The sequence below is a fragment of the Salmo salar genome, chromosome ssa05 (assembly GCF_905237065.1).
Source record: "Salmo salar chromosome ssa05, Ssal_v3.1, whole genome shotgun sequence".
Classification (NCBI taxonomy): domain Eukaryota; kingdom Metazoa; phylum Chordata; class Actinopteri; order Salmoniformes; family Salmonidae; genus Salmo; species Salmo salar.
The window spans coordinates 70,641,301-70,659,385 of NC_059446.1; the positions used below are offsets into that span (position 1 = coordinate 70,641,301).

The window sequence follows — 18,085 nt, forward strand, 5'->3', positions numbered from 1 at the left end:
ATGTTTTTTACACATTTGAATTAAACCCAACATCTGATATTGGTCAGAAGGTCAAATGTCATTTACGAATGTCACATGGTATAAGAGGTGGGATCCAAACTATCACGTTGACTTTACTACAATATTAATAAAGGAAGTTCTCAAAGATTCCAAAAAGGCCATGGGGTCAAAGTTGAACTTGTTAGTGCCTACTCACAGTTGACGATCAGTTTGTAGTATGGGCTGGTCATGTTGCTGAAGGGGTTGGAGGCAGAACACTGATAGTCTCCTTTGTCAGAATGCTGGACTGAGTTGAATGTCAGTGTATTGTTGTTCGTATAGAAGTCAGTTCTGTTGCTAGCATACAGAGGCCAGCCGTTCCTCATCCACTGAATGGAGTAAACCGTTCCAGTGGTGCCACAGGTCAGAGAGAATCTCTCGTTCAGTATTGGCTGGGCTCCAATGACTTTCACGATGGTCATGGTCACAGTTGCTGTGGAAGCAGATCAAAGGGTTTTTCAGCACTTTTATCTCAACTTACTTCTTATTATACTGTAGGTTCAACAGCACGTATGCTGACTCTAAATCGAAACAAACACAAAGTAAAGACATTTTTCCCCCTTGATTTTAAGTAGCAATTACTGACTCACCAACAACAGTGAGCATCTTGGAGACAGTGCTGTTTCTGACAGTGATGTTGTTGAAGGCCACACAGGTGTAGTCCCCTTGACTGGCTAAAGTCAGTGGGCCAGTCTCATACTTTGAGCCAGTTGCCACCTGGGAGCCATTGAAGAACCAGCTGAACTGGCTGAGAGGCTGAGAGGAGGCTGAGCAGTTGAAGGTCACGTTGTGTCCTGTTTCTCCTAATGCTGGTCCTGTTATAATAGGCATCTCCGGTCCATCTATGATACAAAAGACAATCAGTTAGACCAGGGGTGTCAAATTCCTTCCATGGAGTTCCTAGTGTCTGCTGGTGTTTGGTGTTTCCATTCAAATAAGACCTAGATAGCCAGGTTTGCTGATTTCCTTGCTATTAAAGTATGTAAATACATCAATCAAGTTCAAGGGAGGATCGAAAAACCTGCTGACACTCAGCCTTCTGTGGATGTTTTTTACACATTTGAATTAAACCCAACATCTGATATTGGTCAGAAGGTCAGATGTCATTTACGAATGTCACATGGTATAAGAGGTGGGATCCAAACTATCACGTTGACTTTACTACAATATTAATAAAGGAAGTTCTCAAAGATTCCAAAAAGGCCATGGGGTCAAAGTTGAACTTGTTAGTGCCTACTCACAGTTGACGATCAGTTTGTAGTATGGGCTGGTCATGTTGCTGAAGGGGTTGGAGGCAGAACACTGATAGTCTCCTTTGTCAGAATGCTGGACCGAGTTGAATGTCAGTGTATTGTTGTTCGTAGAGAAGTCAGTTCTGTTGCTAGCATACAGAGGCCAGCCGTTCCTCATCCACTGAATGGAGTAAACCGTTCCAGTGGTGCCACAGGTCAGAGAGAATCTCTCGTTCAGTATTGGCTGGGCTCCAATGACTTTCACGATGGTCATGGTCACAGTTGCTGTGGAAGCAGATCAAAGGGTTTTTCAGCACTTTTATCTCAACTTACTTCTTATTATACTGTAGGTTCAACAGCACGTATGCTGACTTTAAATCGAAACAAACACAAAGTAAAGAAATTTTTTCCCCTTGATTTTAAGTAGCAATTACTGACTCACCAACAACAATGAGCATCTTGGAGACAGTGCTGTTTCTGACAGTGATGTTGTTGAAGGCCACACAGGTGTAGTTCCCATGACTGGCTAAAGTCAGTGGGCCAGTCTCATACTTTGAGCCAGTTGCAACCTGGGAGCCATTGAAGAACCAGCTGAACTGGCTGAGAGGCTGAGAGGAGGCTGAGCAGTTGAAGGTCACGTTGTGTCCTGTTTCTCCTAATGCTGGTCCTGTTATAATAGGCATCTCCGGTCCATCTATGATACAAAAGACAATCAGTTAGACCAGGGGTGTCAAATTCCTTCCATGGAGTTCCTAGTGTCTGCTGGTGTTTGGTGTTTCCATTCAAATAAGACCTAGATAGCCAGGTTTGCTGATTTCCTTACTATTAAAGTATGTAAATACATCAATCAAGTTCAAGGGAGGATCGAAAAACCTGCTGACACTCAGCCTTCTGTGGATGTTTTTTACACATTTGAATTAAACCCAACATCTGATATTGGTCAGAAGGTCAGATGTCATTTACGAATGTCACATGGTATAAGAGGTGGGATCCAAACTATCACGTTGACTTTACTACAATATTAATAAAGGAAGTTCTCAAAGATTCCAAAAAGGCCATGGGGTCAAAGTTGAACTTGTTAGTGCCTACTCACAGTTGACGATCAGTTTGTAGTATGGGCTGGTCATGTTGCTGAAGGGGTTGGAGGCAGAACACTGATAGTCTCCTTTGTCAGAATGCTGGACCGAGTTGAATGTCAGTGTATTGTTGTTCGTAGAGAAGTCAGTTCTGTTGCTAGCATACAGAGGCCAGCCGTTCCTCATCCACTGAATGGAGTAAACCGTTCCAGTGGTGCCACAGGTCAGAGAGAATCTCTCGTTCAGTATTGGCTGGGCTCCAATGACTTTCACGATGGTCATGGTCACAGTTGCTGTGGAAGCAGATCAAAGGGTTTTTCAGCACTTTTATCTCAACTTACTTCTTATTATACTGTAGGTTCAACAGCACGTATGCTGACTCTAAATCGAAACAAACACAAAGTAAAGACATTTTTTCCCCTTGATTTTAAGTAGCAATTACTGACTCACCAACAACAGTGAGCATCTTGGAGACAGTGCTGTTTCTGACAGTGATGTTGTTGAAGGCCACACAGGTGTAGTCCCCTTGACTGGCTAAAGTCAGTGGGCCAGTCTCATACTTTGAGCCAGTTGCAACCTGGGAGCCATTGAAGAACCAGCTGATCTGGCTGAGAGGCTGAGAGGAGGCTGAGCAGTTGAAGGTCACGTTGTGTCCTGTTTCTCCTAATGCTGGTCCTGTTATAATAGGCATCTCCGGTCCATCTATGATACAAAAGACAATCAGTTAGACCAGGGGTGTCAAATTCCTTCCATGGAGTTCCTAGTGTCTGCTGGTGTTTGGTGTTTCCATTCAAATAAGACCTAGAAAGCCAGGTTTGCTGATTTCCTTACTATTAAAGTATGTAAATACATCAATCAAGTTCAAGGGAGGATCGAAAAACCTGCTGACACTCAGCCTTCTGTGGATGTTTTTTTACACATTTGAATTAAACCCAACATCTGATATTGGTCAGAAGGTCAAATGTAATTTACGAATGTCACATGGTATAAGAGGTGGGATCCAAACTATCACGTTGACTTTACTACAATTAATAAAGGAAGTTCTCAAAGATTCCAAAAAGGCCATGGGGTTAAAGTTGAACTTGTTAGTGCCTACTCACAGTTGACGATCAGTTTGTAGTATGGGCTGGTCATGTTGCTGAAGGGGTTGGAGGCAGAACACTGATAGTCTCCTTTGTCAGAATGCTGGACCGAGTTGAATGTCAGAGTATTGTTGTTCGTAGAGAAGTCAGTTCTGTTGCTAGCATACAGAGGCCAGCCGTTCCTCATCCACTGAATGGAGTAAACCGTTCCAGTGGTGCCACAGGTCAGAGAGAATCTCTCGTTCAGTATTGGCTGGGCTCCAATGACTTTCACGATGGTCATGGTCACAGTTGCTGTGGAAGCAGATCAAAGGGTTTTTCAGCACTTTTACCTCAACTTACATCTTATTATACTTTAGGTTCAACAGCACGTATGCTGACTCTCAATCCAAACAAATGGAAAGTAAAGACATTTTTTCCCCTTGATTTTAAGTAGCAATTACTGACTCACCAACAACAGTGAGCATCTTGGAGACAGTGCTGTTTCTGACAGTGATGTTGTTGAAGGCCACACAGGTGTAGTCCCCTTGACTGGCTAAAGTCAGTGGGCCAGTCTCATACTTTGAGCCAGTTGCCACCTGGGAGCCATTGAAGAACCAGCTGAACTGGCTGAGAGGCTGAGAGGAGGCTGAGCAGTTGAAGGTCACGTTGTGTCCTGTTTCTCCTAATGCTGGTCCTGTTATAATAGGCATCTCCGGTCCATCTATGATACAAAAGACAATCAGTTAGACCAGGGGTGTCAAATTCCTTCCATGGAGTTCCTAGTGTCTGCTGGTGTTTGGTGTTTCCATTCAAATAAGACCTAGATAGCCAGGTTTGCTGATTTCCTTACTATTAAAGTATGTAAATACATCCATCAAGTTCAAGGGAGGATCGAAAAACCTGCTGACACTCAGCCTTCTGTGGATGTTTTTTACACATTTGAATTAAACCCAACATCTGATATTGGTCAGAAGGTCAAATGTCATTTACGAATGTCACATGGTATAAGAGGTGGGATCCAAACTATCACGTTGACTTTACTACAATATTAATAAAGGAAGTTCTCAAAGATTCCAAAAAGGCCATGGGGTCAAAGTTGAACTTGTTAGTGCCTACTCACAGTTGACGATCAGTTTGTAGTATGGGCTGGTCATGTTGCTGAAGGGGTTGGAGGCAGAACACTGATAGTCTCCTTTGTCAGAATGCTGGACCGAGTTGAATGTCAGTGTATTGTTGTTCGTAGAGAAGTCAGTTCTGTTGCTAGCATACAGAGGCCAGCCGTTCCTCATCCACTGAATGGAGTAAACCGTTCCAGTGGTGCCACAGGTCAGAGAGAATCTCTCGTTCAGTATTGGCTGGGCTCCAATGACGTTCACGATGGTCATGGTCACAGTTGCTGTGGAAGCAGATCAAAGGGTTTTTCAGCACTTTTACCTCAACTTACATCTTATTATACTTTAGGTTCAACAGCACGTATGCTGACTCTCAATCCAAACAAATGGAAAGTAAAGACATTTTTTCCCCTTGATTTTAAGTAGCAATTACTGACTCACCAACAACAGTGAGCATCTTGGAGACAGTGCTGTTTCTGACAGTGATGTTGTTGAAGGCCACACAGGTGTAGTCCCCTTGACTGGCTAAAGTCAGTGGGCCAGTCTCATACTTTGAGCCAGTTGCCACCTGGGAGCCATTGAAGAACCAGCTGAACTGGCTGAGAGGCTGAGAGGAGGCTGAGCAGTTGAAGGTCACGTTGTGTCCTGTTTCTCCTAATGCTGGTCCTGTTATAATAGGCATCTCCGGTCCATCTATGATACAAAAGACAATCAGTTAGACCAGGGGTGTCAAATTCCTTCCATGGAGTTCCTAGTGTCTGCTGGTGTTTGGTGTTTCCATTCAAATAAGACCTAGATAGCCAGGTTTGCTGATTTCCTTACTATTAAAGTATGTAAATACATCAATCAAGTTCAAGGGAGGATCGAAAAACCTGCTGACACTCAGCCTTCTGTGGATGTTTTTTACACATTTGAATTAAACCCAACATCTGATATTGGTCAGAAGGTCAAATGTCATTTACGAATGTCACATGGTATAAGAGGTGGGATCCAAACTATCACGTTGACTTTACTACAATATTAATAAAGGAAGTTCTCAAAGATTCCAAAAAGGCCATGGGGTCAAAGTTGAACTTGTTAGTGCCTACTCACAGTTGACGATCAGTTTGTAGTATGGGCTGGTCATGTTGCTGAAGGGGTTGGAGGCAGAACACTGATAGTCTCCTTTGTCAGAATGCTGGACCGAGTTGAATGTCAGTGTATTGTTGTTCGTAGAGAAGTCAGTTCTGTTGCTAGCATACAGAGGCCAGCCGTTCCTCATCCACTGAATGGAGTAAACCGTTCCAGTGGTGCCACAGGTCAGAGAGAATCTCTCGTTCAGTATTGGCTGGGCTCCAATGACTTTCACGATGGTCATGGTCACAGTTGCTGTGGAAGCAGATCAAAGGGTTTTTCAGCACTTTTATCTCAACTTACATCTTATTATACTTTAGGTTCAACAGCACGTATGCTGACTCTAAATCCAAACAAATGGAAAGTAAAGACATTTTTTCCCCTTGATTTTAAGTAGCAATTACTGACTCACCAACAACAGTGAGCATCTTGGAGACAGTGCTGTTTCTGACAGTGATGTTGTTGAAGGCCACACAGGTGTAGTCCCCTTGACTGGCTAAAGTCAGTGGGCCAGTCTCATACTTTGAGCCAGTTGCAACCTGGGAGCCATTGAAGAACCAGCTGAACTGGCTGAGAGGCTGAGAGGAGGCTGAGCAGTTGAAGGTCACGTTGTGTCCTGTTTCTCCTAATGCTGGTCCTGTTATAATAGGCATCTCCGGTCCATCTATGATACAAAAGACAATCAGTTAGACCAGGGGTGTCAAATTCCTTCCATGGAGTTCCTAGTGTCTGCTGGTGTTTGGTGTTTCCATTCAAATAAGACCTAGGTAGCCAGGTTTGCTGATTTCCTTACTATTAAAGTATGTAAATACATCAATCAAGTTCAAGGGAGGATCGAAAAACCTGCTGACACTCAGCCTTCTGTGGATGTTTTTAACACATTTGAATTAAACCCAACATCTGATATTGGTCAGAAGGTCAGATGTAATTTACGAATGTCACATGGTATAAGAGGTGGGATCCAAACTATCACGTTGACTTTACTACAATATTAATAAAGGAAGTTCTCAAAGATTCCAAAAAGGCCATGGGGTCAAAGTTGAACTTGTTAGTGCCTACTCACAGTTGACGATCAGTTTGTAGTATGGGCTGGTCATGTTGCTGAAGGGGTTGGAGGCAGAACACTGATAGTCTCCTTTGTCAGAATGCTGGACCGAGTTGAATGTCAGTGTATTGTTGTTCGTAGAGAAGTCAGTTCTGTTGCTAGCATACAGAGGCCAGCCGTTCCTCATCCACTGAATGGAGTAAACCGTTCCAGTGGTGCCACAGGTCAGAGAGAATCTCTCGTTCAGTATTGGCTGGGCTCCAATGACTTTCACGATGGTCATGGTCACTTTTGCTGTGGAAGCAGATCAAAGGGTTTTTCAGCACTTTTATCTCAACTTACTTCTTATTATACTGTAGGTTCAACAGCACGTATGCTGACTCTAAATCGAAACAAACACAGAGTAAAGACATTTTTTCCCCTTGATTTTAAGTAGCAATTACTGACTCACCAACAACAGTGAGCATCTTGGAGACAGTGCTGTTTCTGACAGTGATGTTGTTGAAGGCCACACAGGTGTAGTCCCCTTGACTGGCTAAAGTCAGTGGGCCAGTCTCATACTTTGAGCCAGTTGCAACCTGGGAGCCATTGAAGAACCAGCTGAACTGGCTGAGAGGCTGAGAGGAGGCTGAGCAGTTGAAGGTCACGTTGTGTCCTGTTTCTTCTAATGCTGGTCCTGTTATAATAGGCATCTCCGGTCCATCTATGATACAAAAGACAATCAGTTAGACCAGGGGTGTCAAATTCCTTCCATGGAGTTCCTAGTGTTTGCTGGTGTTTGGTGTTTCCATTCAAATAAGACCTAGATAGCCAGGTTTGCTGATTTCCTTACTATTAAAGTATGTAAATACATCAATCAAGTTCAAGGGAGGATCGAAAAACCTGCTGACACTCAGCCTTCTGTGGATTTCTTTTAAACATTTGAATTAAACCCAACATCTGATATTGGTCAGAAGGTCAGATGTAATTTACGAATGTCACATGGTATAAGAGGTGGGATCCAAACTATCACGTTGACTTTACTACAATATTAATAAAGGAAGTTCTCAAAGATTCCAAAAAGGACATGGGGTCAAAGTTGAACTTGTTAGTGCCTACTCACAGTTGACGATCAGTTTGTAGTATGGGCTGGTCATGTTGCTGAAGGGGTTGGAGGCAGAACACTGATAGTCTCCTTTGTCAGAATGCTGGACCGAGTTGAATGTCAGTGTATTGTTGTTCGTAGAGAAGTCAGTTCTGTTGCTAGCATACAGAGGCCAGCCGTTCCTCATCCACTGAATGGAGTAAACCGTTCCAGTGGTGCCACAGGTCAGAGAGAATCTCTCGTTCAGTATTGGCTGGGCTCCAATGACGTTCACGATGGTCATGGTCACAGTTGCTGTGGAAGCAGATCAAAGGGTTTTTCAGCACTTTTACCTCAACTTACATCTTATTATACTTTAGGTTCAACAGCACGTATGCTGACTCTCAATCCAAACAAATGGAAAGTAAAGACATTTTTTCCCCTTGATTTTAAGTAGCAATTACTGACTCACCAACAACAGTGAGCATCTTGGAGACAGTGCTGTTTCTGACAGTGATGTTGTTGAAGGCCACACAGGTGTAGTTCCCATGACTGGCTAAAGTCAGTGGGCCAGTCTCATACTTTGAGCCAGTTGCCACCTGGGAGCCATTGAAGAACCAGCTGAACTGGCTGAGAGGCTGAGAGGAGGCTGAGCAGTTGAAGGTCACGTTGTGTCCTGTTTCTCCTAATGCTGGTCCTGTTATAATAGGCATCTCCGGTCCATCTATGATACAAAAGACAATCAGTTAGACCAGGGGTGTCAAATTCCTTCCATGGAGTTCCTAGTGTCTGCTGGTGTTTGGTGGTTCCATTCAAATAAGACCTAGATAGCCAGGTTTGCTGATTTCCTTACTATTAAAGTATGTAAATACATCAATCAAGTTCAAGGGAGGATCGAAAAACCTGCTGACACTCAGCCTTCTGTGGATGTTTTTTACACATTTGAATTAAACCCAACATCTGATATTGGTCAGAAGGTCAAATGTCATTTACGAATGTCACATGGTATAAGAGGTGGGATCCAAACTATCACGTTGACTTTACTACAATATTAATAAAGTAAGTTCTCAAAGATTCCAAAAAGGCCATGGGGTCAAAGTTGAACTTGTTAATGCCTACTCACAGTTGACGATCAGTTTGTAGTATGGGCTGGTCATGTTGCTGAAGGGGTTGGAGGCAGAACACTGATAGTCTCCGTTGTCAGAATGCTGGAGAGAGTTGAATGTCAGTGTATTGTTGTTCATAGAGAAGTCTGTGCTGTTGCTAGAGTTCAGAGGCCAGCCGTTCCTCGTCCACTGAATGGAGTAAACCGTTCCAGTGGTGCCACAGGTCAGAGAGAATCTCTCGTTGAGTATTGGCTGGGCTCCAATGACTTTCACGATGGTCATGGTCACAGTTGCTGTGGAAGCAGATCAAAGGGTTTTTCAGCACTTTTATCTCAACTTACATCTTATTATACTGTAGGTTCAATAGCACGTATGCTGACTCTAAAACCAAACAAACACAAAGTAAAGTCATTGTTTTCTCTTGATTTTAAGTAGGATTTACTGACACACCAACGACAATGAGCATCTTGGAGACAGTGCTGTTTCTGACAGTGATGTTGTTGAAGGCCACACAGGTGTAGTTCCCATGACTGGCTAAAGTCAGTGGGCCAGTCTCAAACGCTGAGCCAGTCGCCACCTGGGAGCCATTGAAGAACCAGCTGAACTGGCTGAGAGGCTGAGAGGAGGCTGAGCAGTTGAAGGTCACGTTGTGTCCTGTTTCTCCTAATGCTGGTCCTGTTATAATAGGCAGCTCCGGTCCATCTATGATACAAAAGACAATCAGTTAGACCAGTTGTGTCAAATTCCTTCCATGGAGTTCCTAGTGTCTGATGGTTTTTGGTGTTTCCATTCAAATAAGACCTAGACAGCCAGGTTTGGGGATTTCCTTACTAATAAAGTATGTTAATACGTCAATCAAGTTCAAGGGAGGATCGAAAAACCCGCTGACACTCAGCCTTCTGTGGAATGAGTTTGACACATATGAGTTAAACGCAACATCTGTCATTGGCCAGAAGGTCAAATGTCATCAACATATGTCAGATGGTATACGAGGTGGGATCCAAACCATCACATTGACTTTACTACAATATTAATAAAGGAAGTTCTTAAAGATTCCATCAATGGCCATGGGGTCAAAGTTGAACTTGTTAATGACTACTCACAGTTGACAATCAGTTTGTAGTATGGGCTGGTCATGTTGCTGAAGGGGTTGGAGGCAGAACACTGATAGTCTCCGTTGTCAGAATGCTGGATAGAGTTAAATATCAGTGTATTGTTGTCCATAGAGAAGTCTGTTCTGTTTTCTGCATACAGAGACCAGCCGTTCCTCATCCACTGTATGGAGTAAATGGTTCCAGATGTCTCACAGGTCAGAGTAAACATGTAGTCTGCAATTGGCTTGGCACCAATGACTTTAACCGTGGACATGGTTACTGGGACTGTGAAGAAAATTTTTGTGTTCCATGAATATTGACTACAACCACAATCACTGTATGTTGAATGGCCTATATCTATATGTACAAGTTAACAGTTTGGATGTCTCTTCTGTCTTACCAATGATGGTGAGCATCTTGGAGACAGTGCTGTTTCTGCCAGTGATGTTGTTGAAGGCCACACAGTTGTACTCTCCATGATTGTCTAATGTCAGTGGGCCTGTCTCGTACACTGAGCCAGCCGCCACCTGGGAGCCATTGAAGAACCAGCTGAACTGGCTTGGAGGCTGAGAAGAGGCAGAGCACTTGAAGGTCATGATGTGTCCTGTCATTGCTATATCCGGACTCATGATAACAGGTCTCTCTGGACCATCTGGGAAACACAAGATAATGAAGATATCGAATGAGATTAGCTATTGGAATTCCCATTTGGTGCTTGCTTTGGTTTGACCCCATTATACCCAACCATCCCCTTGGCTTTTCATACTTTATGTCAGAAGTCAGATCCAAACTTACCCCAATTCCATTACTATAAATTACATCTTCCCCTCATTATAGGTAAAAATTTGAATAACATTTTCAGATATCAAGTTTGGTTTTGGGCCATAATAACTACTCACAGTTGACGATCAGTCTGTATTCTGGGCTGGTCATGTTGCTGAGGGGGTTGTAGGCAGAACACTGATAGTCTCCGTTGTCAGAATGCTGGACAGAGTTGAAGGTCAGTGTATTGTTGTCCATAGAGAAGTCTGTTCTGTTATCAGCATACAGCGGCCAGCCGTTCCTCATCCAATGAATGGAGTAAATGGTTCCAGCAGTCTCACAGGTCATCGTAAACATGTAGTCTGCTATTACCTGGGAACCCATGACTTTCACCATGGCCATGGTTACCTGGACTGTGAAGAAAACTTCAGTGTCACAAGAATGTTGACTACAATCACAATCACTGTTTGTTGATAACAGAACCGACTTCTCTATGGACAACAATACACTAGATCACCTGTACTCCACACACAGAGACGCGTTCAAAGCTCTCCCTCGCCCTCCATTTGGTAAATCCGACCACAACTCTATCCTCCTGATTCCTGCTTACAAGCTCAAATTAAAGCAGGAAGCACCAGTGACTCGGTCTATAAAAAAATGGTCAGATGAAGCAGATGCTAAACTACAGGACTGTTTTGCTATCACAGACTGGAACATGTTCCGGGATTCTTCCGATGACATTGAGGAATATACCAAATCAGTCACTGGCTTTATCAATAAGTGCATTGAGGACGTCGTCCCCACAGTGACTGTACGTACATACCCCAACCAGAAGCCATGGATTACAAGCAACATTCGCACTGAGCTAAAGTGTAGAGCTGCCGCTTTCAAGGTGCGGGACTCTAACCCGGAAGCTTACAAGAAATCCCGCTATGCCCTGTGACGAACCATCAAACAGGCAAAGCGTCAATACAGGGCCAAGATTGAATTATACTACACAGGCTCCGACGCTCGTCGGATGTGGCAGGGCTTGCAAACTATTACAGACTACAAAGGGAAGCACAGCCGCGAGCTGCCCAGTGACACGAGCCTACCAGACGAGCTAAATCACTTCTATGCTCACTTCGAGGCAAGCAACACTAAGGCATGCATGAGAGCATCAGCTGTTCCGGATGACTGTGTGATCACGCTCTCCGTAGCCGATGTGAGTAAGACCTTTAAACAGGTCAACATTCACAAGGCTGCGGGGCCAGATGGATTACCAGGACGTGTGCTCCGGGCATGTGCTGACCAACTGGCAGGTGTCTTCACTGACATTTTCAACATGTCCCTGATTGAGTCTGTAATACCAACATGCTTCAAGCAGACCACCATAGTCCCTGTGCCCAAGAACACAAAGGCAACCTGCCTAAATGACTACAGACCCGTAGCACTCACGTCAGTAGCCATGAAGTGCTTTGAAAGGCTGGTAATGGCTCACATCAACACCATTATCCCAGAAACCCTAGACCCACTCCAATTTGCATACTGCCCAAACAGATCCACAGATGATGCAATCTCTATTGCACTCCACACTGCCCTTTCCCACCTGGACAAAAGGAACACCTATGTGAGAATGCTATTAATTGACTACAGCTCAGCGTTCAACACCATAGTACCCTCAAAGCTCATCACTAAGCTAAGTAACCTGGGACTAAACACCTCCCTCTGCAACTGGATCCTGGACTTCCTGATGGGCCGCCCCAAGGTGGTGAGGGTAGGTAACAACACATCTGTCACACTGATCCTCAACACTGGAGCTCCCCAGGGGTGCGTGCGCAGTCCCCTCCTGTACTCCCTGTTCACCCACGACTGCATGGCCAGGCACGACTCCAACACCATCATTAAGTTTGCTGACGACACAACAGTGGTAGGGCTGATCACCGACAACGATGAGACAGCCTATAGGGAGGTCAGAGACCTGGCCGGGTGGTGCCAGAATAACAACCTATCCCTCAATGTAACCAAGACTAAGGAGATGATTGTGGACTACAGGAAAAGGAGCACCGAGCACATCCCATTCTCATCGACGGGGCTGTAGTGGAGCAGGTTGAGAGCTTCAAATTCCTTGGTGTCCACATCAACAACAAATTAGAATGGTCCAAACACACCAAGACAATCGTGAAGAGGGCACGACAAAGCCTATTCCCCCTCAGGAAACTAAAAAGATTTGGCATGGGTCCTGAGATCCTCAAAAGGTTCTACAGCTGCAATATCGAGAGCATCCTGACCGGTTGCATCACTGCCTGGTACGGTAATTTCTTGGCCTCCGACCGCAAGGCACTTCAGAGGGTAGTGCGTACGGCCCAGTACATCACTGGGGCAAAGCTGCCTGCCATCCAGGACCTCTACACCAGGCGGTGTCAGAGGAAGGCCACTGAAAATTGTCCCAGCCACCCCAGTCATAGACTGTTCTCTCTACTATCGTATGGCAAGCGGTACCGGAGTGCCAAGCCTAGGACAAAAAGGCTTCTCAACAGTTTTTACCCCCAAGCCATGACTCCTGAACAGATAACCAAATGGTTACCCGGACTACTTGCATTGTGTGCCCCCCCCCCGCTACTCTCTGTTTATCTTATATGCATAGTCACTTTAACTATACATTCATGGACATACTACCTCAATTGGCCCGACCAACCAGTGCTCCTACACATTGGCTAACCGGGCTATCTGCACTGTGTCCCACCACCCGCCAACCCTTCTTTCTACGCTACTGCTACTCTCTGTTCATCATATATGCATAGTCACTTTAACCATACCCATGCATAGTCACTTTAACCATACCACATGTACATACTACCTCAATAAGCCTGACTAACCGGTGTCTGTATATAGCCTTGCTACTCTTATTTTCAAATGTCTTTTTACTGTTGTTTTATTTCTTTACTTACCTACACACACACATATACCTTTTTTTCGCACTATTGGTTAGAGCCTGTAAGTAATAATTTCACTGTAAGGTCTACACCTGTTGTATTTGGCACACGTGACAAATAAACTTTGATTTGATTTGAATGGCCTATATCTACATGTACAAGTTAAACAGTTTCGATGACTCTTCTGTCTTACCAATGATGGTGAGCATCTTGGAGACAGTGCTGTTTTTGCCAGTGATGTTGTTGAAGGCCACACAGGTGTACTCCCCTTGACTGGCTAAGGTCAGTGGGCCAGTCTCATACGCTGAGCCAGCCGCCACCTGGGAGCCATTGAAGAACCAGCTGAACTGGCTGGGAGGCTGAGAGGAGGCTGAGCAGTTGAAGGTCACGATGTGTCCTGTCATTGCTATATCCGGACTAGTTACAGCAGGTCTCTCTGGTCCAACTATTAATAAACACAAGACAGTATGGTTAATCTTGTGGTTTGACTTTTTTTTACAAAGACTAGTGAGTAAGTAGCCTTCCACAATCTTTGGCTTTTGCAAGTTAGAACAGCTCATGGGAGCAGCAACCTATCTCCTGTTTCTGTAGTGTGTTGCAGCTTGACGTATAAGCACATCCCCTGGACAGGACACTAGTCTATCACAGGCCCTTACCCCCAATCTATCTCCTTAATGCTGCTTGCCAAGTAAAGACACGTTGGGTCCCATTTTTACAGTCGTTGGTATGACTCATCCAGGGATCAAACTCCCAAACTTATACAGTTATCTCAGTATGGAAACTCTAACTACAAGGCCACTGAATTGGTTTTATCAGACAAAGATTACCAGCTCTTGTAATACTCACAGTTCACCACATGCGTGTATGCTATGCTGGTCAGGTTGCTAACAGCATTAAAGGCCTCACAAAGATATTCTCCATTGTCAGAAAATTGGATTGGGTTGATAACCATTGTGTTGTTGTCCGTAGAGAAGAATGTTCTGTTATTTAGGGAGATGAGCTGGCCGTTCATCAGCCAGATAATGTAGTCTACAGGTCCAGTCACCTCACACCGCAGAGTGAAGGACTGATCCAGTATCGGTGGCTTCCCATCACGGTTCAACGAAACCGCTGATATCGGCTCTATGGTAAAAAGAAGAGGAGGAATCATTTGTCATACTGTACTTCACTTGATTGGTGGTAAAAAGACCATTATATAACATTCTATTTATACCCATCAATAATCAAATATTCACTACCAACTATACGACATTTCGTAACGATGAATGTTGCCTCACCCACGATCTTTATCATTGTGGTCATGGAGGCGAATCGGAGTGTGACATTGTTGTAGGCTAAGCAGGCGTAACTTCCTGTCTGGTTCTCTCTGGTGTTCTGCAGGCTGAGCTGTGGACTTTGCTCATTGAGGAACGCCTCATTAAACCTCCACTTGTAGGACTCAGTGGGTTTTGACTGAGCGGAGCAGGACAAAGTGATGACAGAGCCCGTCTTGTAGGCTGTATGTCCTATGGTCATCTCAGGAACTACCATCATGGTGAGGTTACTTGGGCCATCTATGGGGGAAAATCAACAACAATGAAGTGTTGGGTAAACATTACCTAGAATATGTTTCTGTCCTGCTCTACTTAACACAGTGTACTAATGATCTCTCCAAATAATGATCTGGATCATGTGTACACAGAGGAATGGTTTGGGATGAAAATAGGCATATTACATCATTGCATGGAATTCTGGCTCTCAATGACAAGGTACAATCCATGTCTGTTGTGTATGATTAATGTACAGTATACTGCATAATCTGATACTCACATCTAACATTGAGGCCAATGGGCTGGCTGGTGCCATTGCTGATTCCATTGATGACCTCACATCTGAACGGCCCTTCATCGTGTCGTGTCACACTGACTATGGTGAGAGTGCTGTTCCCACCACCAAGCCAAACTCTGTCACTGGCTGTGACCTCTGAGCTGCCATTCAGCCAGCGGTAGGAGAGGGAGGTGCCAGAGGAGACAGAGCAGGTGAAAATGGAAGTGTCGTTCGATTCCACTAGATCAGTGGCTTTGGCCCTCAGAGTCACGTTTGAAATGGGCTCTGTGGGTGAGAGAGTAGATGGCAGTCAAGATAAGATGGATGTGTCTCAAGAACGTTTTTTTTGTGTCTTACTGAATTACAACCATATAGTTGATATTTGTTTCATATTGTAAAACTTGTTTTGGAAATCCATCTAAATATGCTATTTTGTTTACTTATCATAGAGACCAGGTTTCAGGATTGAGCCCTGTAGAGCCCTTAGTCTCTTTGAACACATAAAAAATATTGTGTTCGTCTTATCTGAAATTGAAAAGAACAGTTTGCTCAAACTCTGTGATCTGTTTTAGGTATTACGTAGGCCAAATTCACTATAGGTTCAGAAAACATTGACATATTTAAGTGTTAGCTTTGGAGGTCAGGAAAATGACTTTGCCTTTTATTATTGTGACAGAGATTAATCATTGATAGAGAATGTATGTGCATGCATGTTTTAAGAAAGTATATGAATGGGCAAGTAATTGTGCAGGTTAGCATATGTGCAAGCAAGTGACCGTGTGTGCCAGTGAGTGAGAGTCTATCATAGTAGAAAGATAAACAGACAGGCAGAGGTCATTTCCTTACCCTGGACTGACAAAGTCACCACAGCATACCGGACTGGCTCCATTCCCTGCACGGTATATAGACCTGAGTCGTTGAGTTGGAGAGAGCTTATGGACAGCTCTGAGGAGGAGCGGTTGAATGAGACTCTGCCAAGATAACTTGTACTCACTCTACTGCCATTAGGATAGAAAAGTACAATGATTGTAGTTTCATATGACCAGATCCCTACATTGATGGGGCTTTGAGGAACTAGGTTCAGTGTGACATTACTGCCCACAGCTAAGGGGTTCATCGAGGGAACCACCACCTGGCCAGAGACACCTAGAAGAGGATGGATTGATGAGTTTAGTTCATGTTTTGAGATATTATTAAATCAGTACAAAAGTCTTTAAAGTTCTTAAAATATTTTAATTGAGATTAATCAAATCTTCGGACTATGGAACTTTAACAGAAATACAAGCTTTTGTTTCAACATTGTGCCTTCAATTTGAACCCACAATTTACAACATGACCTACTATCTATTTCTAATGTCTACTCTATACATTGTTGTCAATGTCAGATGAATAGAAATCTCCATCTTTCTGACTTGATACTGTTTGACTGAAGTGCATCAACCAAACAGAGACATTTGAACAACCTGTTACTAATTTAACAAAGCGTTATAGCACAAATAGTTATCAATATATTTCCAGAATGAGCGTTTTGTCCTCTTTACCTGTAGTGAAGTTGAGCAGCACCAGGATGAGAACCCACACCAGAGGATACTCCATAGTTCTACCACTTATCAAACACCATGGATCAGAAATGAACGGTAATCTTTCCTATGAACCAAATGACTGTCCACCCTTCTTGGTAAATCCAAACATGTCAATACTCCACAGTCACAGTCTCCTCTCAATCAACAAATATTTATTCAGGATCATGTAATGTTGCTGGAGTCAGGTGATGCAAATGTACCTACCCACCCTACCTGTCGCCAGAACACACTCACACACACCCACCCAACTACCCACGCCCTATTTTGCCCACGTACATTTTTCCCACTGTGTTTTTTGTTGACACACAGGAGTGTTTTCAAGTTGATTATGGTTTACTGTAAATCTGATCAACTCTGTTTGTCCTACACAGGTCCTGGGAGGAGGCTGGATCATACTTGGCCAATGAGGCTGGGGATAGGTCCTCCGACGCTGTTGAAAATCATGATCCATCCACGGTGGCTAAAGCAACCTGGGCTCATAAGACACTGTTCACATTGAACCTGTCAAGAAACACTTACAGTGCCTTGAAAAATGATTTGCCCCCTTTCTGATATTCTATGTTTTTGCATACTTTTGATACTGAATGTTATCAGATCTTCAACCAAAACCCAATTTTAGAAAAAGGGAACCTGAGTTTAAAAAAAGTATACTTTATTTATTTAAAAACATTATGCAACACACAATTCACCTGTGTGAAAAAAGTAATTGCCCCCTTACACTTAATAAATGGCATGAACTGCTCATTTCAAGTCCTGCCACAGCATCTCAATTGGGATTAGGTCAGGACTTTGACTAGGCCATTCCAAAACATCAAATTTTGTTCTGCATCATTGTCTTGCTGCATGACTCAGCTCACAGCTAGATGGCCTGACATTCTCCTGTAGAATTCTCTGAAATGGAGCAGAATTCCTGGTTCCTTCTGTTAAGGCAAGTCATCCGGATCCTGAGACACCAAAGCATCCCAAAACCATCACACTACCACTACAGTGCTTGACCATTGGTATGAGGTTCTTACTGTGGAATGCAGTGTTTGGTTTTCACCATGCATATTGGGACCAATCTCGTCCAAAATGT

General features: G+C 43.8%; 1 protein-coding gene across 1 annotated transcript in view; it reads right to left on the reverse strand.

Moving 5' to 3' along the window:
- The window catches only part of LOC106605563 (hemicentin-2), a 262,034-nt gene that overhangs the window by 196,062 nt on the left and 47,887 nt on the right, over window positions 1-18,085 (reverse strand). Inside the window, exons 10-29 of the mRNA XM_045718710.1 lie at window positions 10,345-10,596; window positions 9,954-10,229; window positions 9,301-9,552; window positions 8,868-9,143; window positions 8,217-8,468; window positions 7,784-8,059; window positions 7,133-7,384; window positions 6,700-6,975; window positions 6,049-6,300; window positions 5,616-5,891; window positions 4,965-5,216; window positions 4,532-4,807; window positions 3,881-4,132; window positions 3,448-3,723; window positions 2,798-3,049; window positions 2,365-2,640; window positions 1,714-1,965; window positions 1,281-1,556; window positions 630-881; window positions 197-472 (exon numbers count right to left, since the gene is read on the reverse strand). Of these exons, the coding sequence (XP_045574666.1) occupies window positions 197-472; window positions 630-881; window positions 1,281-1,556; window positions 1,714-1,965; window positions 2,365-2,640; window positions 2,798-3,049; window positions 3,448-3,723; window positions 3,881-4,132; window positions 4,532-4,807; window positions 4,965-5,216; window positions 5,616-5,891; window positions 6,049-6,300; window positions 6,700-6,975; window positions 7,133-7,384; window positions 7,784-8,059; window positions 8,217-8,468; window positions 8,868-9,143; window positions 9,301-9,552; window positions 9,954-10,229; window positions 10,345-10,596 (5,280 nt within the window). The remainder of the gene's footprint in view (window positions 1-196; window positions 473-629; window positions 882-1,280; window positions 1,557-1,713; window positions 1,966-2,364; window positions 2,641-2,797; window positions 3,050-3,447; window positions 3,724-3,880; window positions 4,133-4,531; window positions 4,808-4,964; window positions 5,217-5,615; window positions 5,892-6,048; window positions 6,301-6,699; window positions 6,976-7,132; window positions 7,385-7,783; window positions 8,060-8,216; window positions 8,469-8,867; window positions 9,144-9,300; window positions 9,553-9,953; window positions 10,230-10,344; window positions 10,597-18,085) is intronic.